Below are 25,354 nucleotides of genomic sequence, written 5' to 3' on the forward strand. Positions count from 1 at the left end.
AAATGTTTTGCCCTTATTTATTTTTTTTTGTAAGAGTCCCAGAAAGGACTTTAACCTTTAGGTTTATTAATCTGGCTTCTATCACTGAGCAGAACTAGTGGCACTTTATGTTCTGAATCATAAATGTATGATTTGCCCTTGGTATATGGTGGCAATTTTGTTTTCTTTCCATTAAAGTTTGTTATCTCGTCCTGGGAATGGAAAATATACAGACTAGTATTAGCACACCCCTGGGTGCTATTTACAACCTTGAAGTTTTCCATGCAGGTGAGAATTTTCTCATTCTCAGAGGACCAACAGATCTGCCTCAGCTGTTCTACCTATAAATAAAAGTTCAGGAAGAACTCTGAATTCTGGACTTTGAGTAAAGCCTTGACCATGAGGTTGATCCTGTTATATAGTGTCCTTTTTGGCCTTATCTACTGTCAAGAAACCTTTGTGGGGTAAGTTTTGCTCTCTGGTGCTCATTTGAAGTTCATTTACCGCATTCTTGGAGCCTCACATTGGATATTGCAGGATAATGGGTGTATGGCTGAAGTGTTCTCAAAGTTCTCTTGGCTGGGTGTGGGGGAGAATTGTGGTGGGAGAAATGGGGGGTGATCAAAAAAGAAATGAATGACATTGAAAAGGAAAAATGAATGAAAATTATGAGAATACAGAAATGGATTGCTAATGAAAGGACGTTTCTTTGAGACTAAAGAACAAGACTAAAGACTGGTGCTGGTGGCTCAAACCTGCAATCCTAGCTACTAAGGAGGCTGAGATTTGAGGATCCCAATTCAAAGCCAGCCTGGGCGCAAAAAGTCCATGAGACTTACTTACAATTAAACACCAGAAAGCTGGAAATGGCACTGTGGCTCAAGTAGTAGAGTGATAGCCTTGAGCTGAAGAGCTCAGGTGCAGAGTTCAAGCCCCACGACTGACCAAAAAAAAAAAAAGAACAGAATTGCTATTAGGGGCACACATGCTTAGGCCAGGCTGAACTCTGGTATGTTTAGACAACAAAGGAAAGGTTATGGGTTTTTGTTTAGACAGAGAAATCTATGCAAGCGACTTTGAGTACAAGTTTATTGGCCCTTTAAGTGCCTGTGGGAGCTGCCATGGTGATTGGCAAGTTGGGGCAGTAATTGGGTAAAGCTAGGGTTAAGGTGAGAGTTGGCAGTTTATCAGTTGCTGAATAAAAATGATATTGAAGATAGGGCAGGCAGTTCTGTGAAATAAATTCTGGAGATGGCCTTTTCTTTCCCATGGTGCAAACTCAAATACATTTTAGTGAGGAGTGACAGGGATGAGTCCATTTTGAATAAGGAATTTTCAGCAAATAGATCATCCATAACTTCATTTCTCTGTCCTTATTTTACCCTGCAGTAGTCAGAATGTAAAAATGGTAGATCTCAGGGAAGATCATGATGCTTGGCCATGTATCTCAGGTGTCAGTGTCAGATATTTCTCTTACCTGCTTCCCAGATTTGGTGTCTGGATGGTGAACCTCAAGACACAGGAAGAGCAGGGCTTTGATTCTCAGCCCAGGTTCTCATAACTTTAGACCCATCCTTGCTTGCACAATTCTTTTTCTTCTCTCTCTTCTCTCTCTCTCTTCCTCCCTCCCTTCCTATCTCTCTTTCTATTTTCTTTTTCTTTTTTTGCTGGTCCTGGGCTTTTTTTTTTTTTTTTTTTTGTGGTCAAGGCTGGCATTCTACCACTAGAGCCACAGTGTCACTTCTGGATTTCTCTGAGTATTTTCTTGGAAATAAAGAGACTCATGGACTTTCCTGCTTGGGCTGGCAGCAGCAGCAGCAGCAGTAGTAGAAGTAGGTGTGAGCTGCTGGCACCTGGTTGCTTGCACAGTTCTATGAGGGTTTTAGGTAATATGTTTTGAAGAGTGTTCCAGAGAACTCATGATATAGTCAAATGAATTTGATCCCCCAAAGTAAGTGATTAAATGAATTTGGAAATCAGACAGCAAAACAAACTTAGAGGATTTCTAGAACTTTGACTAAATGAGAATGCATTATAACACAATAAGAGAGAATCTGGATTGCAGCATGGATTCTGATTGTGTGTGTGTGTGTGTGTGTGTGTGTGTGTGTGTGTGTGTGTGTGAACTATGGGACTTGAAATCTGGTCCTGGGCATTGTCCCTGAGCTCTTCAGCTCAAGGCTACCGCCCTACCCCTTGAGCCACAGCACCACTTCTGGTTTTCTGGTGGTTAATTGGTTATAAGAGTCTCACGGATTTTATTGCTGGGGCTGGCTTTGAACCTTGATCCTCAGATCTCAGCCCCCTGAATAGCTAGGATTACAGGTGTGAGCCACCAGTGCCTGGCTTGGACTCTGATTTTTTAAACCATACACACTCCACCTTTGGTTGAGCAACCAAAAGACTTCTGTTCCTTAGAACACACACCAGGAAATGACAGCCTAATACATCGTTCTTTATAGCATCTTCTCCTCCCCTTCCTCCCTTCCTCCCTTCCTCCCTCCCTCCCTCCCTCCCTTCCTTCCTTCCTTCCTTCCTTCCTTCCTTCCTTCCTTCCTTTCTTCCTCTTTCTCTTTTTCCTCTCTCTCTCTCTCTCTCTCTCTCTCTCTCTCTCTCTTTTAGATTGTGGGGGGCTTGAACTCTTGAACTCAGGGCCTGGGTGCTGACCCTGAGCTTTATCACTCAAAGCTATTGAGAGTGCACTTTGAACTACAGCACCACTTCCAGTTTTCTGGGTGTTAATTGGAGATTAGACTCTAGTGGACTTTCTTACCTGAGCTGGCCTTGAACTGTGATCCTCAGATCTCAGCCTCTAGATGGTTAGGATTACAGACGTGTATCTCCTCCTCTTAAAGGAGGACTCTTAGGTATCTATGCACTAACCAAATGTAATGAGCCCCTAGTGGAAGAATTTTTAAGGCATTCGTGGCAGATGAGTGCTTGGAGGCAGCAGAACCTTGAAGCGTTTACGTATTCCACTAGGGTTTATTGGAAATGTGTAGGGCTTGGTTTCAGAAGACCTGCATTCTGGGCCCTGTATCTGTTTCTTCCTTATTGCCTAAATAGACAGGAAATTAGACTGCTTGGAGGAGGCGATAGAAGAATCTAACTCTTCTGCCCTGCCCAAACTCTTCTCTAAGAATCTAGTTGCTATTTTTGTTGTTGGTCATGGGACTTGAATTCTGGGCCTGGGTGCTGTCCCTGAGCTCTTCAGCTCAAGGCTACTGCCCTAAAATATTATTTTTTTTTTTGCCAGTCCTGGGCCTTGAGCTCAGGGCCTGAGCACTGTCCTTGGGCTTTCTCAAGGCTAGAGCTCTACCACTTGAGCCATAGCACCACTTCTGGCTTTTTCTATGTATGTGGTACTGAGGAATCGAACTCAGGTCTTCGTTCATGCTAGGAAAGCATTCTACCACTAGGCAAAACTCCTGGCCTATTTGCTAATTTTGAGATCTCTCTCTGCCTCTTTTCCTTCTTCCTTCTTCCGTGTATGTGTGTGTGTGTGTGTGTGTGTGTGTGTGTGTGTGTGTGTGTGTAAGGAGAGGCACAAGTACACCTTAATTGGTCTGAGTCACAAAATTTCCTGTCCAAAATTTTGGTTTGCAGATGGTGCTCTGATACATTTTCAGCTTCAAAAATATGAATAAAAAGAAAAAAGAAAAGAAAAAAAAATCACATTAACTCTACCCAGATGTGAATCTAATTCCTCTTACAAGCACCAAATTAATTATCCTTTTTTTTAAAAAAAACACTTCTTTCTGAAAAACAGGAACAGACACGTTTTAAAAGCTAATGTTATGAGCAGCAGGTGTGACTTGACAAATTCTCATTAGCTAAAGGAAGGGCAACTTTAATGGCAAGCTTCCTGCTAGGAGCAGATAGCCTCTTAATTATTATTTAGATAACATTTCCTTGGAGGAAATAAAGCCATTCTATCACCTCTTCACTCTGGAGATGTGGGTCAGTATGCTATTTATTAGCTTCTGGGATGTCAAAGAGATTATTGACTGTTGCATTCATCTCTTATACGCAGAGGCTAATAGGAACAGAAAATAAAGGAATCAGTGCCTGGAGTTTTGCTCTTAAGGTCATGTCTGTGGTTAATATTCTTTAGAGACCAAGTTCTTGAGATTGTCCCAAACAATGAAGAACAAATTAAAAGTCTGATGCAACTGGAGGCTGAAGAACATCTCCAGGTATTTGTCCTAGTAATGGCTTTTGTTTCACAGAGGGAATACTGGACAGCTGCCAGTCAAGATGATTGACATCTATTCTGGACTGTATTCTGACTCCTCTGAGATCATGTAGGATGTTAACTCATGGAGCAGGAATTCCAAAAAAAACTGGGCTCTAGTTTCAACTACATGACACTGGGAAAACCACCCTCCTTTCCTATGACTTATTTCCTTGATAAGAAAAATAATGATAGGTTTACCATTCCCCTAGCTCACAGGCATATTATAAGAATGAGATTGGATATTAAATGTGAGTTATTTTGAACACCTTTAGCATTATTTCCCCCATAAAATTAATGTCTAATTAATTTCTGATTAGGAAATGAATTGGTTCACTTAAGTGCCAATTAAAAATTGCCATTAGAGCTGAAGGCATAGCTCAAATGGTAGAGTGACTGCTTAGCAAATGCTAGTCTCTAAGTTCAAACCCAGAGTGGCTAAGACCAAAATTCTGCTAGTTTTAATATCTATCTATCCTGTCTGTCTGTCTGTCTGTCATAGGGGGACATTAATAACCATGCACAGGAGGGAAACACAACACATTTTTCTGTGACTACATATTTATAAAACTCTTTTGGTGTTGTAGTGATTCTATAATGATTCTGATTATGTGGGCTCAAAATAACCTTGGTAACAAATTGATTTACTGAAATCCATCAATACTAAACTATCCATTTCTCCCAGAAAGCCCCACTCTTTGTATTGGCTTAGCCCTTTATCCTTTTCAGCTCGACTTCTGGAAATCACCGACCATCCCAGGAAAGACAATCCATATCCGAGTTCCCTTTGTCAGTGTCCAGGCAGTTAAAGTTTTCTTGGAGTCCCAGAAAATTGATTATTCCATTATGATTGAAGATGTTCAGGTAATTATGCTTTACTGTAGCCTTCTAGAGGCTTGCTGAGCCTGGAGTACTCTGTCAGGGAGGGAACCCATGGGTATCACTGAGGCCTTCTAGGGTGTGGGATAGAGTGGCAAAGAGGCAGTATCTCTTTCCCTTTTGCACTGGATACAAGTAAAATAGGGTAACAAAGAATTGAAGGGACATGGGCAAAAGAGAGACTTCAGCATGAAATGTAAAGTGCAAATGGAAGAGTGTTAGTTAAAATAGGGGCAAGCACACTTTGATTAGTTCTTCATTAGAGGTTAGCTTAGAAAGACAGGCTCTTCTAAGTACTGTCATCTTACACTGGCAGTGGCAGATTGGTCACACTTCCATGAATGCCCCATCTTCTTCCAAAGTGCTACCAGATAAAGGACATGATCTTGAGCATAAGGACAAGATGAGACCAGATTGGTAGTGGAGATTGAGGATCATGATTCCCTCCAAACTTGTAAACAGAAATTCTTTCTATCTACTAACATATCATTGGTTTGTTTTAGGCGCTGTTGGACCAAGAGAATGAAGAAATGCTATTAAATCAGAGAAGAGAACGGAATGGTAATTTCAACTTTGGGGCCTACCATACATTGGAAGAGGTAGGCATTTCAAAACAAACATCAGAGAAAAGTGCCATTCTTTCTTGTGAGAATGGACTGGTGACTTAATGATCTAGTTATTATTCTCCATTTTGTCCTTGCTTCTCCAAGTCTCCATAGGATTTCACAGGCAGTATCCATGTCATTGGTTCAATGTAGGACCTGAAGTCAGCTTGCCCATAATCATGCAGTTATTATGGTAGTGTTCAGAATGTCTTAACTGAGCTAACAAACAGCTTTCCCATACTTTTCCCCTCAAGACTTTGATGCTGATTTCTGACCTGCACTTCCCATAGGGCAGCTGTGGTTTATGGTTGCCACTCATGGGCCATTTGATACCTCTAACTTCCAGACAAAGGTAGGGTCTCCTAGCCTGTATGGTAGCAAAGTTTGTATAGACTTGTCTATCTTTCCTGAGTGGTCTTGGTCCCTTTCTTTATTTGTGTCACATGATACTAGGTGGGCTGCATTTGCTATGTAATAACAGGTCTGCAGAGGTCTGTACAGAGTGGAGGCAGAGGGGTGTGTGTGTGGAGATGGAAGTTGGGAGCTTAAGGGACCAGGTGGGTGGAGAAGAGACAAAGAAAAGTTGTCTGGTAGGCAGCAAGTCTGTAATTCACAATTTTAAAAAGCAAAGAGCTTTGAAATTTATTTTGCTCAATTTTATTTGCTAGCCAAATCTTTTCTGATCTATACTTATTTGAAGGCTAAAATCTGACCTGACTAGTTAATTGGTTTCACTGCCAGAAATATCTATGTGCTTAAATATGAAGCAATATCCCATAGATAGTGTACAATATAGGCAAGTCTCTCCCTCAGTAAATATATATATATATATATATATATATATATATATATATTTATCTTAGTTTGGCACGAGGAAGAAACAAGACTCACTCTCATCTTTACTGGTCCCACACACTGGCCTGGGTCCTTGGAATGGCAAGCATTGGCAACAGCTGGCAAAGCTGTTTTTATCCTAGGAGCTCTTCAGGTGCGCCCAGGTTGGTCTCAGTCCCAGCAGTAGACACAGCCTGGCTGCCTGGAGGACATACAGAATTTCAATGAGGCTTGAAAATCCGAACTGGAGTGGCCTGGGGCTTGGGACTGTCTGGGGCTGGTGTCCCTTCGTCCCTCAGCCTGCACTAGCCCCTTGCATTTTGTGGCACTAACCTCTACACCCCTCCTGCCTTTTTTTGGGGTGTTAACTACCAGTTTGTTTTATTGTGCGAGTTCTCTGTCTGGAAAAGCTGTACCTCCAAGCTGGGGGGAGGAAGCTACAGGCCGACCAGACAAGTGTCATTGTATTGTGCACAGAATTGCCTGTATTGCGGCAAAATGGCTTCTCCTATTCAAATGAGTCAGCATCCCTGGGCTGGGATTCCAACGCCCCCCGCCATACCCCCAGCACCCCCACCTCTTGCAGCGATGTGACCCTGGGACCCATGCCTCCCAGGGAATGGATGGAGGGGAGACAATTGTCACCACGATCACAGCTTTGCAAATATTTTCTCTCTCTCAGATCTCCCAAGAAATGGATCGCCTCGTGGCTGAGCGCCCTGATCTAGTGAGCCAAGTGAATATTGGCTCTTCTTTTGAAAACAGGACCATGACCGTGCTCAAGGTACCCCCCCCCCCCCGACAACGTGGGTGTTGGCTCCCCACTCCTCTAGAATCCGCCTAGCGTGGCCTGCGGAGCAGCTTTCCTTTTTCTTTTTTTCCCTTCAGATCCCTTCTCCTAACCGGTCTTTGCTGGTTTGGAGCATCCTCTCCCCCGCCCCCCCTTTTCTTTTTTTTCTCTTTTCCTGCGCAGGCTGACGCAGGTCTGCAGAGAGAATTAATGCTCTGGTCCTGAGAGATGCGCTCCCGGGGACGGGCTCGCCAATAGGAGCCGAGGAGGGGGAGGACGTGAGGGCCAGGCTGGGGGGAGGGAGGAGGGGAAAGGGGACCAGGAGGGGAGAAGCAGGCTGGAAGGAGGAGAGGGAGGAAGAGGAGGGGAGGGAGGGGGAGGGTGGGAGGTTGATAGGTATTTCAGATTGATCAAGGTGGGGGGGTTCTTTGGTGTTTCTCCTCCCCCCACCTCTCTTCCTTCCTTTCTTTCGCTAGCTTCAACAGTATTTGCCTGAGCGCAGGAAAAACAAATAATTAACCCCCCCCCCAATTTTACAATGCGCCCTTCCCCCAAAGCAGGCAACTAAACTACAAAGGTAAATGCCCTGAAATGAAGGCATATTTTAAAAATGATGGATGAAAAAAGGCTAAGGTTTAACTGCAAGTTGTTAGCCCTCACAGTACTGATGTAATTTCAAGCTTTTATACTTTTCCCTAAAAAAGAGTGAAAATTATTTCTTCAGACTTCCTAGAAAGAGTTTGTTAAGGGGGGCAGATAGTAATGTCACAACTCCCTACTAAATTTGGAAAAATTATGGCTGGGAACCAAACTGACTAACTGGGACAGCTGGAATTCTCCAGAGCTGGGTTTTCCCAAAGCAGATCTGGGAAGAGTCATTTGCCTTTTTATTGACCTGATGTATACAGTTGCTAATTCATTTTTCTCTCTGTATCTCTGTCTCTGTCTGTCTCTGTCTGTCTCTGTCTCTCTCTCTGTCTCTCTGTCTCTGTCTCTCTCATTCCTTTACCCTATATTTCCTGCCATTGAGTCAGGAAAAAATCCAGATTATCCATCAGGAAAATTCCAGATTATCCATAGATTTGGATTTTCCTGGCTTTCCTTTTTTCTAGATCGTTTGATGGGGTTGAGGTTATTCTGTATTTTTGAAAGTTCTCAGCCTTTTACATTTGAACTCTCTAGAGCAAAAGATACAAATCACTTCCAACTAAAACTCCCCACACCTGGGAAATGTAATATTTTAGTGAGAATTTGCATTTCTCATTTACCTTATCTGCTGTGTTTAGGATGCTGCATAGAGATAGGAGTTGATGATGCAAAAATAATCTTTTTCCTCCCTATTTAGTCATCCTATTGGCATAGCTACTGTTCCAAATTAAACCCAGCCACTTAGATCATAAAGTTTAAACTCTGGAAAGCAACTCTGGAGCCTGCCATCCTGGCTCATTTTTCATTCATTCATTTTTTTTGTGTGTGAAACATTCAAAAGATTGTCATGAGCATCCTTAAATTAAGATAATACAGTCTTTGCATACATTTGGAAAAGAGAAACAAATACAAAGAAAACAATTGCCCATCATTCTAATTTCACCAATATGCAATAGTATCCATAAGCATTGTTTTTCCTCCCTTTTTTTTTCTATTTCTCTTCCTTTTTAAAAATCACATGCACACTCACATACACACACCCACACATACACTTGTACTAGTGTTTACAACATGGCATCCTGCTCTGTAACCTGTTTTTTCCCCAGTTTACAATATATAAACATAATCATCATGCCATTACATTATCTGCAATGATTAAAACAAGAACAAAAACAAAAATAAAGATCAAAGGAGGAAGTCTGTTACTCTTGCTAGCCTGCATTAAGCTTATGTTAAATGAAGGGAGTGAGGAGAGAAGAAAAACCTTCAGTGAGAAGAATGAATTCATAGTGTCATATTTGTATCCCCTCCCTCTTTCTATCACACGGAGACCATGCGGAGAGGACAGGGGAAGAGGAGGGGCTGAGGTGCCGTCAGCAGTGGGGCTCTTTACATTGCCTGGCTTGTTTTGCAGTTCAGCACCGGAGGACAAAAGCCAGCCATTTGGCTAGATGCTGGGATCCATGCTCGAGAGTGGGTTACACAAGCTGTTGCACTGTGGACTGCAAATAAGGTCATTTTGCTTAAAATCCCTCACTTATTTGTCTTTCTGGGGTCAGGCTCACTATGTAAGCTCACTATGTCCCTTAGAGCTGGCTGGAGTTCTCAGTCAAGCTCTTCTCTAACCACACAGGCAGAAAACAGACCTAGAACCTTGTCTGGTATTGTCCCATCAAGAGACCATGCACTGTGCCTCTGTGCCTACCACTGGGCTCTCAGTTAAAAGACATAGCAAGCTGGAGGAGATAGAAAAAAGTGAGGCAGACCCCCTAGGGTGAGATTTTAATGAAAGAACAGATTAGAACAAAACTTTGTTCCTTGGAGCTCCGAGGCCTGAGGCCTGATATGCTAGAAATCTCGACAGTCATGAAGGGAGGCTCAGATGAAAAATAAAGACAGGTACAAGAACAGTTTACTTTGATCTACAGACCCAAAGTGGAACTAGTTAAGGATGTTTGGGTTGTTGTGAATAGTTCCCAAATCTGATTTTGAAGTCAAGATGTGGCAATATCTTTCTTCCCCATATTTGCTGGCACATGGGCTGGGTGTGACTTAGTCTGGTATTTCTTAAGTAATTAAAAAATGACATGCTATAAATCAGAATGTTAATTCATGAGCAAAGGAAATCAATCCACATCAGATCATTCAAGCATGTGCAACCACGTGTATACTGACTGATACATTTTTCCCTTCAATTAAAATGCGCTTACCTTTAGGGTATTATGAAATGGATATTTAACAGTTGAATAATAATGCCTTAGGATGGCTGAGCACAGGAAATGAATAAATTTTAATCCAGCAGAAACTTCAACTCTATTGCAATTGATTACAAGTAAAAATGTAATTCCCCTGAATAGAATTTAGCTGGCTCTCTGCATCTTTTGCAAAGTCCTCACATGTTTACATAGTTGGTTCTGAGTTCTTTTGGAAAGTTACCTTGGGTGAGGATTAAGGATTATTAAAAACTTTTTCTTTGGTTCATAGATTGCTATTAGCCACACATACCATTGTTCACCATTTCAGAGACTTCACCTGAATTTATAGGAAGGATGTTACTGCTTTTGAGAGAAACTGGATCCGTGCTCACTCATTTTTACTTCATATAAGTAAATTATTGTGACCAGAATGAAAGAATGCACATTGGCATATTTAACATAATAACATGGAAGAAGAGAAGGAGGGAGAGAAGGAGAAGGAGGATGGGAGAGGTGATATTGAGAGATGCATTGTACTCATAAATTGACATGTTGCCTTGAAATATTTATGTAGAGCTATTCCAAGATAATTTTTAAAAATGAGCGTATTAACTCTGCTGGAAACTGGAGAACAGCGGACCTGGCCGATTCTCACTGATCAACAGTGAGCTCTAGTTCATATTTGGAAAAAGACTCATTGTCTTACTAGTGTGTCCTGTGTTCCTCAGCAAAAAGAAGCCGTGAGGCTCAGAGGTCTGTGTCTCTCCTTAGATCGCCTCTGGTTATGGAAAAGATCCATCCATCACTTCTATTCTGGAAGCCCTGGATATCTTCCTGTTGCCTGTTACAAACCCTGACGGATACGTATTCTCTCACACCAAAGTAAGCTTGGATTTCATTTTTTCCTTCTTCCACAAGGACTCCGGGAGATGTGTAGGAACTTCAAAAACCAAATAAAAGTCATATTTCTGTTCTTGATTTACTCTAAACAGAATGCCTAACCCTCAGTAGTGGCTCTGACATGAGGCATAGAGAGGTGTTTATAATCACCTTTTATTCCAACACATGATGTCTTTACATGTCGCCTCAGCTGGAGCTCATTTCGGCGGCTAGGCTGGGATATTAGAGCACAGTATTCTCTGGGAGTCACCTAGGAGATTTGTTCCAATTATCTCTACGGTTTTTTTTTTTTTTTTTTTTTTTTTTGTGGCAGAATTGATAGAAAAGAGGAGGCGGATGTTACCTGCTGACAATTAGATTGCAGTAGGATTTAGGTAGGCAGTACAATGCATCCTAGCATTTTACTTAGAATCTAGAAGAAATCCTCAGTAATATCTTTAAAAGGAGTTAGACAGTTTTATTCCCCCTTAAAAAAATCTCATTACAAAACACCATTGTGGCAATTGTGACCCTTTGAATATTTGAAATGAATCAGAGCTTCAAGTTTATTCTTGTAGAGTGCTGATGACAGCAGTGGCACTGTCAAAGGAACTCATACTAATGCTTGTACTCATAGTGTGAGATAGATAGTTTGTGAATAAAGGGCTCTACAGGCAGGTGTGAGAAATGCTGCCTCCATGTTCTTTTCAGAGGATCATAAAAAGCATTAAAGCATGAAGAAACCTTTGTAATTCTGCAGTAACCTTACCGATTCAGCCTTACCTTTTCACAAAATATTCAGCCACAAAACTCTTCTCCCTTGCTTTAATTTGTGTGTGTGTGTGTGTGTGTGTGTGTGTGTATGTGTGTGTGTGTGTGTGTGTATAAGAGAGAGACAGACAGACAGAGGCAGAGACAAAGAGACACACACACAGAGAAAGAGAGAGATGGAGATAGACACAGAGACACACAGAGAGACAAAGTGAGGGAGAGACACAGAGGCAGAGAGACCAAGACAGAGAGAGAGCTAGTATTAAGGCTTGAATTTAGGATCTAGGTCCTGTACCTTAGCTTTCTGGCTCAAGCCTGGTGCTCTCTCACTTGAGCCACAACCCCACCTCCAGCTTTTTGTGGGGTTTGTTGGATATAAGAATCTCAGATTGGTCTATTTGAGTTGGCTTTGAACTGCAATCCTCAGAGCTCAGCTTCCTATAACTAGATTACAAGTGTGAGCCACAGGCACTGGGCTCCTTTGGCTTTTTTGTTGTGGTACTTACTTGTGTGCGTTTTATAGAACATGGTTTGAGAAGTGTTTCTTTGAGAAGATAAGAGAAAAATCCCAAATGAGTTCAGTATGTGGACCATCCCACACGCCTGGGGTCGAGGGCAATAAGTGCAGCAACTAAAAGGGGATTTTCTGATAGAAAACAAGGAAATGCAAAAAGGGGCTGTCTGTTTTATTGGGCTAAATAAATATCCTTTTTCTGTATCCTTTTTCTTTTTTCTTTTCATTCAAGAATCGCATGTGGCGAAAGACCCGATCCAAGGTGTCAGGCAGCCTCTGTGTTGGTGTGGACCCTAACCGGAACTGGGATGCAGGTTTTGGAGGTGAGCACAGGGACTTATCCTCAGGGATGGTCAGATTGTTGTCTGGCCAGCTAACTGGTTTACAGAATTCTGCAGTGCAGCCTGCTCAGTCCACTTAAGATTCAAGCCATTTTAAGAAACCTCCTTGAAAAACACTCCACTAAATTCTCTTCAGAGGAGTGCAAGGCTGTCACAGAGCTCTGAGCAGCCTTTAATATATTTCATCTCATATCTTAGTTTTCCCACAAGCTGTAGCAAGCAAGGAGTGTTCAGCTTCTGAACTGAGAAAGCCACATTTTGCACAATGGCGGGAGATCAGGAAGCTGTTCATCAACCACTAGAGGGGGTTAAGATCTATTGGGAGGAAAAGCATTACATCATCTATGGGTGCTTTGAGGAGGAAAACTTATAAAAGAAGTACAAATAGGATCAAGAAATTGATTTGAAATCAAAATATTATCTTGCTGTTCTGATTTTGTTGACCTGTAGTTCTTCTTCTTTGGGGAAGTAGAATTTGTTTGGATTTTCTTCCCTAGCCTACAATTACAGGAAGTGGAGGAGCTGGGTTGTTTCTCTGTAGCATTCCTAACACAGAATCTGCAACATAGAAGGCAATCATTCAGCATTTGTAAAAGAAATGAATGAGTGAGAGTTACCCAACTGAAACAGGACTGCAGGAGGGAATCTGAGAGAATAAGCATGAGTGGTAATTGTCCTCATTGTTTATACAATTTTTTTCTTTTTGTATAGAGGAAAAATAAAGTACTACACCAAAAATATTGAACAATGCCCAGCAATTCTGTGCCATTTCCCTCCACCCCAGGAATGTTATCCTTCCTTTGTATTGTGTGTGTGCCTGTGTGTGTGTGTGTGTGTGTGTGTGTGTGTGTGTGTGTGTGTGTGTGTGTGTGTTTTGGTACTGGAGTTTGAACTCAGTGCCTTGCATTCTTGCTTGGTTTTTCACTCAAGTCTGGCACTCTACCCATTTGAACCATACTTCCATTTCTGTCTTTTTACTAATTAATTAGAGATAAGAGTCTCTTAGATTTGTCTGCATGGGCTTGCTTCAAACTGGGATCCTCAGATTTCAGCATCCCGACTAGCTAGGATTATACAGGTATGATCCCCTGGCACTGGGCATGAAATATTCATATTATCTAATTTTAATGTAAGATGACAGAGGCTGGGAACTGGTGGCTCACACCTGTAATCCTAGCTACTTAGGAGGCTGAGATCTGAGGATCATGGTTCGAAGCTAGCCCAGCATGAAAGTCTGTGACACTCTTATCTCCAGTTAACCACCAGAAAACTGGAAGTGGCACTGTAGCTCAAGGGGTAGGCCAGTAGCCTTGAGCTGAAGACCCCAGGGACAGTGCTCAGGCCCAGAGTTCAAGCCTCATGACCAACAAACAAAGAAAAAATAAAGATGACAGAGGTTGTATGTATACTTTAATTTATAAAGTAGGGAGCTTGGGGAATTTTAAGTTTGACCTGTCTCCTAACAGATTCTCTGGCATTTCAAGCCCCTGCAGGCTGGCTGTGACCTAACCCACTGGGCCTTAGGCAACACTGGCTGTGAAGAGAATCAAGGCCAATGGTGGCCATGTCAAATATGCTTGTGATTTCTTCACTGTAGAAAGGGTGTCAGAGGTTCTTTGCATTTGTGGCGTTGTGACTTGGAAACAGGGATGCATAGAAACTTCTGTTCCTGGACTCTACAAGTTGGCAGATGTCTCAGAAGAATGAACATGATAAATTCCCACCCAAATGGAGGAATTTCATCTATGCTATTAAATTTAGCTTCCTTTCCAACAATTCCCATTGAGAGGAGATGATTTAATTGGAAAGTTCTTTCTGCCATATAGAATAAGCTTATTTGAAAAGAAAAGCTGTGTCCAGAATCATTTCTGTTAGGAATCTATACTATGACCTTAGGAAGAGACTTCATCTAACACAAGGATAATCTTGCTCTGATTTCCAGGGGAAGAATCTCTCGATGGATGTAATAAGACATTTCCTTTCAGTGTCTTCTTACAGCTCACTGTTCTTATTGAGCCTTTTCTGCCTCTCACCAGGGCCTGGAGCCAGCAGCTCCCCTTGCTCTGATTCATACCATGGGCCTAGAGCCAACTCAGAAGTTGAAGTGAAATCCATAGTGGACTTCATCAAGAGCCATGGACAAGTTAAGGCTTTCATTACCCTCCATAGCTATTCCCAACTGCTCATGTTTCCTTATGGATATAAATGTACCAAGTTAGACAACTTCAATGAGCTGGTAAGTTTCTGAAACATTTTAGCCTAGTAACAACATTTATTGTCTGGCCAAATAAGTTGCAGTCATAAAGACTGGGCTCTGAGAAAATGGTGTACTACCTAGAGGTCTCAAAGGTGATGAGGCATAAACTCAGCTACTGAGAAGATTGTGATGTTGTCAAAGTTTGGATTTTCCTAACTGGTTTCCTTATGAAATTAAATTGATCAAATTATTGTTACTTTAGATAAGAAAAAATATGGGTTTTTATTTTTCTTCCTTTTTTTTCTGAGTTAGAGTTGCACTATATAGAACATTGCTGAGCTTTAGTAATCTGATTTAATTCTGTTGCTGAGTGGAATAAAAACCTCACCAGAATTTGTATCTGAGACTGGAATGATGGACAGATGCTCCATGCTAGGTAACAGTGCTCTCGGCAACTCACTTAAAGCTACTTTCTTGGGGTCATGATCTGCCACGACAATGTACTGTACTTCACAATGTCCTGGTATACAATGTAGGGCTCAAGACACTCTGTTTCTTCCTTGGATTCTTTCCCTCACTTTTCCCCTACCAAAAATAATCAAATTGGCCACAGCTTTATATCAGATGGTGACTTCTCAGTAGTCTGTACACAACTGAGCAACAGTTATCCCCAGCTGAAGAGAATGTGAAGATAGTCCCAATCTGGCTTTTAGGCTTGGTTTTCGAAACTTATATGTTAGGGAGAAGCCCAGAATTAAGACCTTTTGGATATTTTATCTTCAAATAGATTATCAGCAGCAGTCCTAGGCAAAAATGGAATAGATTATTCCAATTCAGACATATCTTTTATCTCATCAGTTGGAGTTTAGGCCTGTAGGGCAGTTTTCAGGATTTTGAATTCACTATTATCAAAGAAGAGTAGGGAAAAAGAACATATATTTTTATTTTCTGCCCATAATCCTAAAATACACCATTAATAGACCCAGATAATCTTACATTTTTCAAACCAGATAGTCAATGAGCTATGAGTGGGTGGCTTTTACCTCCATGAAATTTATTTTATGTTGGCAGTTGGTTGGTAAAGGACTTTTTTTTGTGTGTGTAGTTAAGTGGAAATAAGAGTCTTACAGATTTGTCTGCTTGAGCTAGCTTTGAACTATAATCCACAGATTTCAGCTTGGATAACAAGGGTAACCCACAAACACTTCATTTTAGACTTTATAGAGAGTTAAAACCTTTTCTCTATGTCTCTTCTACCAGCTTTGGCTGATTAGCTTGTGCTGGTGAGCATACATATTTCTCTTTGGGAGTTAGATCCATCAGTTAAATGACTAGCAACTTGCTTCTCTGCTGTCTTGCCTTATTTTGTTTAAATCACCCCAAGTTCTTTAATAACTCAAATTCCCTCACCATTCTCATGGCTGTTTTCTGAACATGATTTGTTTTGCCTGTATTTTCCAGGGGTAGATTCTAAGATAAATGTGAATCTTGTGTTGTGGGTTAACCAGAGCAGAAAGGCCATAAGGAGCTGTCATCCAGACATGAGCTTCTACTAATGCAGTTGAGAGTCACATTAATTTTTTGGCAATAGCATCATGGTGTTGACTCATGTTGGGCTCATTGACAACTGACACCTCCTCCCCCAGCTCTCTGAGGCTTCATTTGAGCCAGGTTCCCTCCATCTGGTAATTGTAGAGTTGTTTTCTTGGACCCAAGTTCAAGGCCTTACATTTATCCTTAGCAAGGACAGTAAAGCCTCAATAAGTCAAAATTGGAACCCTTAAGTAATGGAAAATACATTGCTGAGCTCTACTTCTTAGAAAAAGAGACAATCACAGGGAAATAAACCAAAATAAGGATGGAGTTTAAAAAATTCAACTTTCTGGGTATATCCTGTAGTTAGTATGCATCCTCTGTAGTCCCCTCTGTCCACACTCCTGAACCAGGAAAGGTAAAATAATAGAACTTGGAGGGTTAAAACACCTGGATGATCAGCTGGGTATGGTGGCTCACGCCTGTAATCCTAGTTACTCAGGAGGCTGAGATCTGAGGATCAAGGTTTAAAGCCAGCCTGGGCACTAAATTCTCGAGGGACTCTTATCTCCAATTAACCACCAGAAAACCAGAAGAGGAGCCATGGCTCAAGGGGTAGAGTGATAGCATTGAGCTCAAAAGCTCAGGGACAATATCCAGGCCCAGAGTTTAAACCCCACAACCGACAAAAACAAAAACAATAACAAAAAACAACCCACCTAGATGATCAAACAAACAATGAAGGTTTTCATGTTGTATTTCTTTTTTTAATTGTAATTAATAGAAGAGTTACATTATATTCACCAGATAGAAGGTGCATTACTTCACAAACATTGATACCCTTTCTCATGATATGATCCCCATTTCCCTCCCCCCATTCCTCCGCTCATCTTGATTTCCCCCTTCCCTATCTAATTTCAAATAACCAATTAAGCACATATAAAATATATCAGATAACAAGGTGAAATATTGTAACAATATGAGATAACCAAGGGATAGCAAAAGAGATGAGAGATAACATAGTACATTAAAGACAAGCGCTCATTATATGGCTTTTGTTTCCTTATCCTGGAGGTCCTTACATTTAGTGTCATACTATTTGGCCTTATGTCTCTAGATTTTGTTCTATTGTAAATCTCTGCTAGGAGAGCCCAAGGTTTCTACTGATTATGACAAATGAGGGAGACTCTTGGACCTATATTCCTTTGAGTCTGGCTTACTTCACTTAATATGATTTTTTCTAAGTCTTTCCATTTCCTTACAAATGGGGCAGTGTCATAGAATTCCATTGTGTATAAATACCACATCTTGTTGATCCACTCATCAACTGAGGGACATCTGGGTTGGTTCCATATCTTTGCTATGGTAAATAGTGCTGCAATGAACATCGTTGTGCTAGTGGATTTAGTCTGTCCTTGTTTTTGGATGATGGGGTAAATTCCAATTAACTCCAAATAGATCAAAGACCTCAAGGTAAAAGCCGACACATTGAAAACTTTACAAGAAGGAATAGGAGATACACTAGGCCTCCTTGGCACAGGTCAAAACTTTCTTAATAAGGACCAAGAAACACAACAAATCAGAGAAAGGCTGGATAAGTGGCACTGCTTCTGTATGGCAAAGGACATAGCTAGTAAATTAATTAGGAAGCCTACAGAATGGGAGAAGATCTTCACTAACCGTACAACAGACAAAGGCCTCATATCTAAAATATATCAACAGCTCAAAAAATTGAATCACTCCAAAACTAATCTCCAAAGAAACAACCATCCCATTAAAAGAGGGGCCAAAGACTTAAAGAGAGTCTTTTCTGAAGAAGAAATAAGAATGGCCTATAGACACATGAAGAAATGCTCCACATCTCTAGTCATAAAAGAAATGCAAATCAAAACAACTCTAAGATTCCACCTCACTCCAGGTAGAATGGCCAGGATCAAGAAAACTAATAATAACAGATGCTGGAGGGGATGTGGTCAGGAGGGATCACTACTACACTGCTGGTGGGAGTGCAAACTCGTTCAACCACTATGGAAAGCAGTATGGCAGTTCCTCAAAAGACTAAACATAAAGCTCCCCTATGACCCAGCAATTCCACTACTTGGCATTTACTCAGGTTGTATTCTAAAGTCAAAAAAAGTACTCTTGGGGAGTTTGACCTAGTGGTAGAGTGCTTGCCTGGCATGCGTGAAGCCCTGGGTTTGATTCCTTGGTACCACATATACAGAAAAAGCTGGAAGTGGTGCTGTAGCTCAAGTGGTAGAGCACCTAGCCTTGAGGAAGAGCCCAAGGACAGTGCTTAGCCCTGAGTCCAAGCCCCAGGATTGGCCAAAAAAACAAAAAAAAAAGTACTCTTGGGCTTACTCCTCAGTGAAAGTGAATGAAACAATAATGGTATATGCTTCTGTCTTAGTTAACCAGAGCTTCCAGTCTAGATTCATCTATTGGGCAGTCAAGTTCTTGAGACATCTGTTATTCTCTCATCTTTCTTTGGTTATTTCCCTCTAGGATGAAGTGGCCCAAAAGGCTGCACAGGCTCTTGCTGGCCTGCATGGCACTAAATATGAAGTGGGACCAATCTGCTCAGTCATTTGTAAGTATCTTATTGTGCTCACGTTTTTACAAGTGATCCATTAAGAAGATAGGTAACACCGGGCGGGCACGGTGGCTCACCCCTGTTATCCTAGCTACCCAGGAGGCCAAGATCTGAGGATCGAGCTTCAAAGCCAGTCTAGGCACAAAAAGACCTGAGACTCATCTCCATTTAATCTCTAGGAAACTGGAAGTGGGGCTTAGCTCAAGGGTAGGGCGGTAGCCATGAGCTGAAGAGCTCAGGGATAACGCCCAAGCCAGAGGTAGGGTGGTAGCCTTGAGCTGAAGAGCTCATGGGCAGCGTCTAGGCCAAGTTCAAGCCCCATGGCCCCCCCCCCACACAAAAATAGTTACCAAGAAGCTGAAGGCTTTCCATTCTTGGCCCTCCTTCCCCCCTCCATTTTTCTGTTGTTGTTTGTACTGGTACTGGGGCTTGAATTCAGGGTCTGGGTGTTCACCCTGAGCTTTGCTCAAGGTCAGTGCTTTACCCATATGAACCACATAGTAGTGGCTTTTTACTAGTTAATTGGAGCTAAGAGTCTTAGGGATTCTCCTGTTGGGGCTGGTGGGGGTCTGGCGGTGGGATAAGATCAGTGGTAGAACATATACTTAGCATGTACAAGGTTTGGGCTCAAAATCTAAAACAAAAATGAAAATTCAATAGAAATTATAGTTGAAGCCATTTGTCTATTCAATATATAGGAGATAAGAATAAGTTTGGTGATCTACTGTCTGAGGGATTACAGTACAGTGCTGCAGGAAATTCCCTTGTATCCTGGTATAGATTTTGAATCCTTCAAAGGAACAGTCTCTCCCTTATAGATAAAGCAAGACTACACAGATAAGTGCTTAAGAGTTCCTTAGTGCTCTTATACCCAAGGATCGTTTGAAAACTGGTTCCTGTAATAGGCATCTATTGTATTCAGTTTACTTAATGAAGTATCTGGTTTGTGCTATCTATTATGCCAAGTCTAAAGACACAACTTACTTTTCAATAGGAGGGATAACTAGGAGGACAGAACAATATGTACAATGGTAGGTAATATATGGAACAAAAACATGAATTTGCAGGGATTTGATGGTGACAGAATCTTCATATAGGAAGAGGTTGATCATCAGATAGCTAGAGAAAGGGAAGAGGAAGAATGCTTTTGACTAGTTACAACCAATAGCATAGGCATATGAAATTGCATGAGGGGCTCTTGGAATTTCAGGTAGGTTTGCGATTGCTGGAATAAAAGGTGTAATATGGTGAGTCTAGGGAATCCAGGCTTTTGTGTGTATGGTTAAGGGTTTGCTATCTACTGAGAGGATCCTGGAAGCCACTGGTGATTTTCAGTAGGGCACTGAATTAAAGCATTATATGGAGATATAGCATCCTAGCAGCAGCAGTGTGGTGGCTGCAGTAAGTGACAGATTGGAAGTAGGGAATGTTCTATTTGGTAGCCACTTAGTCACCATGGTTTTCCTAATGGAAGTCTTGGACAGTAAAGGGATGCTATTTTACACTCAGCATACTCTATGGAAATGTAAAACTTACTGATCTGGTACTCTATGTCATAGAAGTTTGTCTTTTCTTAGAGTATGGTTTTTTGATTTTGTCTCTTTTTTTAATTTTGTCTCTTTCTTTTTTTTCTTTTATTTTGATGTATTAAAAAAACCTGCCTGGGATAAAAGAACCCAATGATTAGCATGCTTTATTTTTATTTTCAATTTAACCAATGATTTTTTTTAAATGGACATGCATACATTTATCCAACTGGAATCAATGTCTTATGTTTTATATTCAGCTGCTTGACATTAGTATCATTTCATGCAGTGTGTTATATATTTACCTTCTAGGCATTTGTTATTCCATTAGGTCGTTAACTGTGGTTATTGTGTTTTGAATTATTTCAATATTAAATAGTACTTGATGAAGCTGGGTGCCAGTGGCCCCTGACTGTAATTCTAGCTATCTAAGGATTGCAGTTGAAAGCTAGCATGGGCAGAAAAATCCCTATGAGACTCTTATCTCCAATTAACCACTCAGAAACTGGAAGTGGTGCTATGGCTCAAGCAGTAGAGTGCTAGCTTTGAGCACAAAGAGGCTCAGGGACAGTGCTCAGGCTCTGAGTTTAAGCCCCACAACTGACCAAAAAAAAATGGTTGCACTATGAATATGTTTTATAAACTATCTTTCCTATTAGATGGAATTTTGGGAATATATTACCAAAGCAAGTAAATAGAATTAAATAGACTAAATTACATAGAATAAACAGCTTTGGAGCTCTTTTAGCATATATGTTCGGCTGGTATTTGGGAAGACTAATGTGCCCAGCTGCTAAGACCTTTTAAGTCCTGTTCTATGAGGACCTATCCTCACTTTTATGGTGGGGGGAGGGTGTTCTCCAGGTGGCAGTGGGCACAGACAGGTAGACCTAGCTTGAGAACATGACGATGACAACTTAAGACCGAAGAGTGTATGTCTTTGTCTGGGTGGCTGACAGTGTCTTTTGGTGGAGCCCAGAATGTTAGCTGAATGATGTCGTATACTACTTCAGCCAGCAAATGGGTCTTTGTCATTTTTCCATGAGTGTAGTTTTTTACCCTGGAAGTGTTTGTGAATAAGGTAGACCTTTGAAGATTGAAGCTAGTATATTTTTCTTGACGAGATAGCAATGACACTTCTAATAAGCAACTATGGAAACAGAAGTGTGGCTTAACTGGTAGAATGACAACTTTGAATGAAAAAGCTAACCAAGAGTGTGAGTCCCTGAGTTCAAGCCCCAGTACTAGCACACACATACACACAAATTAACATCCATCCAATAAGTAATTCTCAGACAAAGGTATGCTGTGTGATCTTTTGAAAGCTGATCAAACATCCATCTAATAAGCAATTATCAGTCAAAGGTATGCTGTGTGATCTTTTGAAAGCTGATCATTTATTAATGTAAATTCTGGCTTCATTTCTTCTAAAATTGACTGCACAATCTTTCTTTTTTTTTTCGGCCAGTCCTGGGGCTTGAACTCAGGACTTGAGCACTGTTCTTGGGCTTTCTCAAGGCTAGAGCTCTACCAGTTGAGCCACAGCACCACTTCCACCTTTTACTATGTATGTGATACTGAGGAATTGAATCCAGGTCTTCATGTGTGCTAGGCCAAACTCCCGGCCCAATCTTAACCAATCTTAACTGACAAACACTGCCTCTAAGGACCAGTCCCATTGAGTACCTTTTACCTTCTAGCCCAGGCTGGTATGTAACTATGAGTTGACTGTCTGTTTTTCTGGCCACTTGAGAGGTAGCTGCATTTTCTCACCTAAGAAAGGCTTTAAGCCGGGCACTGTGGCTTACGCCTGTAATCCTAGTTACTCAGGAGGCTGAGATCTAAGGATGACGGTTCAAAGCTAGCCTGGGCACTAAAGTTCATGAGACTCTTATCTCACCAGAAGAACAGAAGTGGCGCTATGGGTCAAGGGGTAGGGTGGTAGCTTTGAGCTGAAGAGCTCAGGGACAATGTCCAGGCCCAGAGTTCAAGTCCCATGATGGACAAGAAAAGAAAAGGCTTGAAGAGCTGCACTATCAAAACCCACCACTGACAAAAAAAAAAAAAAAAGAGTTGTTGAGAGGCTTGAAAGATGACACATGGAATAAAAGTATTCTTTCTAGAGTGAAATATGACTCTAGAGTACTATAAAAGCATTGACTCCTAATCAATTAATTGCCTGGTGACTTGCTCTTCTCTAGATAGCTCTGACTCTTCATGTGGTCTCACTTGACCAGATTCTAGTCATTAATTGAGAATGATTATAATTATATCTGACATGTATTGAATACCTGATCTGCATATATATTATTGTAACTCCCTCCCTTAATTGCATTGAGTTTCAGTTTCCTCATCTGTAAAATGGAAGCAGTACTAGTACCTATCTTGGATTAAGTGTGCTAAGTTAACATGTGCCTAACATATTTATGAGCACTCAACAAATGTTATAATCCTTATCATTACATTCATTATCACATTTAATTCTCACTGTTCTATGTATTGAATATATCATCCCTATTGGATAATGAAACATCTTGCGACTCAAGAAGCTATGTGATTTGGAAGGGAACCAGCTATTGATTGGCAGGGTCAGGATTCAGTGTGAAGCCAGTGTTTGATCCGTTCTGCCCCTCTTAGCAGCATTAGCTGTGGGATGTAACCACATTGAAGGCATAAGGTAATAACTTGGTACCCAGTTCAAATTAGTATATGTTTGGCATTTTATTTACTGACACTGTGATGGCCGCTGTGGGGAAAAACTAAGTCATAAGTCATGAGCTCTCAGCATTACAGGTCAAATACCCCTCATCCAAAATCTACAATCCAAAATGCTCCCAAACCCAAAACTTCCCTCCCCCAGTTTTTAATACATTTTTATTGTACTAGAAGGGTTCCATTATATTTGCCAGATAGAAGGTGCATTACTTAACAAGCATTGCTACCCCCACATTTTTTATTAGCATCAATTAATTATGCAAGTGGGATTCGTTTTGATATGTTCACATATGCATACCATAGCCCTTGATGAGACTTAGCTCCTCTGTCAGTCCCCCCTCCCTTCTCTTCCCATCACCATTCAAAACTCTGAGCATCCGTGACAAGTAAAATTTTCACACATGGGCTAGGAGTTTGGCCTAGTGATAGAGTGCTTGCCTAGCATGCAGGAAGACCAGGGTTCAATTCCATGCTACCACATACATAGAAAAACGCCAGAGTGGTGCTGTGGCTCAAGTGGTAGAGCTCTAGCCTTAAGAAAATCCAAGGACAGTGCTCAGACCACGACCTCAAGCCCAGGACTGGCAAAAAAAAAATATCCCACATGACCTTAGATGGCAGGTACAGCTAAAGGTATAGCTTAAGAGGTCTAGCACCTGCTGGGTAAGCATGAGGCCCTGAGTTTAAGCCCCAGTACTGATCCCCACCCACTCTTGGCTAAGGTGATAGCGCAGTGGTAGAGTGCTTGTGAAGCCCTGGATTCAATCACAAGCATGACACAAAAGAAAAAAATTATACAAAATATACAGTGATGTGTAAATAGTATATGTGAAACATAAAGGAATTCTGTGTTTAGACTTTCCCAAGATACCTTAATTAAGTTTATAAAAATGTCTCAAATCCAATATATTTCTGGTCTCATGCATTTTGGATAAGGGGTACTTAAAACGCAATTCATATTAGCCTCTAGTGCTCTCTTTCCTGGCAAACCTCTGTTCAGACATACAACATGGCTTCCCTCAAGTGTCCTAGCCACATCCTCCTTTTGACCTCTACTTGACTTTCCTGGAAGGGAATCTCAGGGCCAGTCCATTGCTCAGTTCTTTCAAGTCATGAATGCTTTCAGCCTTCATAGATCAGATGGATGCCACCTTCCTTCATCGCTTCCATCAGTGGCCAGGCATTTCTCAGGTGCACATTTTATTTATTTATTTATTCATTCATTCATTCATTCATTCACTCATTCATTTGTGGGTCATGGGGCTTGAACTGGGCCTGGGTGCTGTCCCTGAGCTCTTTAGCTCAAGGCTTCCGCCTTACCCCTTGAGCCAAGCCCCACTTCCCATTTTTTAGTGATTAATTGGAGACAAGAGTCTCAGGTCCTTTTGTTCCCAGCTGGCTTTGAACCTTGGTCCTCAGATCTCACCTCCTGAGTAGCTAGGATTACAGTTGTGAGTCACTGCACTGGCACATGTTATTGTACTGGCTTAACTCATCAGCAAAGGTGCTGTTGGTGATCAGATCTGACATTAGAGCAGAGCCTGCTCCATCTTTAGACTGAGAATCCTCTGAGGGCTGGAACCACATCTCTCACTACATTTTCTCCCACGAGAGAAAACAATGTGTCTTCTAATGAAGGAAGTGGTGTGGCCAGGCAACTTGAAGAAGATGCCAACTGGGGCAGCAGGCAGGATTCCAGAAGGGTGGGTAAAGTCAAAGGCTCCTAAGAACACCACAGAAAGGCTAAGTACAGGGTCCATTGGAATAAGACCTTTTGCTTTTCAAATTACTCTTGTAATTTTTTTCCTATTAAATTATGTCTGCTCCTGCAGCCTGGGTATGTAGGGGTCTGATTAGCAGTTATATTAAGAGAATAGTTGGAAGAGTGTAATAAGGCTTTATTCTTACTATTTGTCTATCAGACCAAGCCAGTGGTGGAAGCATTGACTGGGCCTATGATTCTGGCATCAAATATTCATTTGCCTTTGAGCTGAGAGATACAGGCTACTATGGCTTCCTCTTGCCAGCCAAACAGATCTTGCCCACTGCGGAAGAAACCTGGCTTGGGTTGAAGACCATCATAGAGCATGTGCAAAATCATCCCTATTAGGGATCTGTGGA

At 41.4% G+C, this 25,354-nt stretch overlaps 1 protein-coding gene across 1 annotated transcript; it reads left to right on the forward strand.

Annotated features, from left to right (window-relative positions):
* Window positions 1–276: 276 nt before the first annotated feature.
* On the forward strand, window positions 277–25,354 carry Cpa2 (carboxypeptidase A2). The gene is made up of 11 exons (XM_090333305.1): window positions 277–443; window positions 4,094–4,175; window positions 4,943–5,077; window positions 5,596–5,691; window positions 7,214–7,315; window positions 9,384–9,482; window positions 10,936–11,046; window positions 12,561–12,651; window positions 14,706–14,905; window positions 18,905–18,989; window positions 25,156–25,354. Exons 1-11 carry the CDS (start codon window positions 379–381, stop codon window positions 25,341–25,343), a joined length of 1,254 nt encoding a protein of 417 aa, XP_090189431.1. The 5' UTR covers window positions 277–378; the 3' UTR covers window positions 25,344–25,354.

The sequence above is a fragment of the Megascapheus bottae genome, chromosome 5 (genome assembly GCF_031878675.1).
Source record: "Megascapheus bottae isolate mThoBot1 chromosome 5, mThoBot2.hap1, whole genome shotgun sequence".
Taxonomy (NCBI): domain Eukaryota; kingdom Metazoa; phylum Chordata; class Mammalia; order Rodentia; family Geomyidae; genus Megascapheus; species Megascapheus bottae.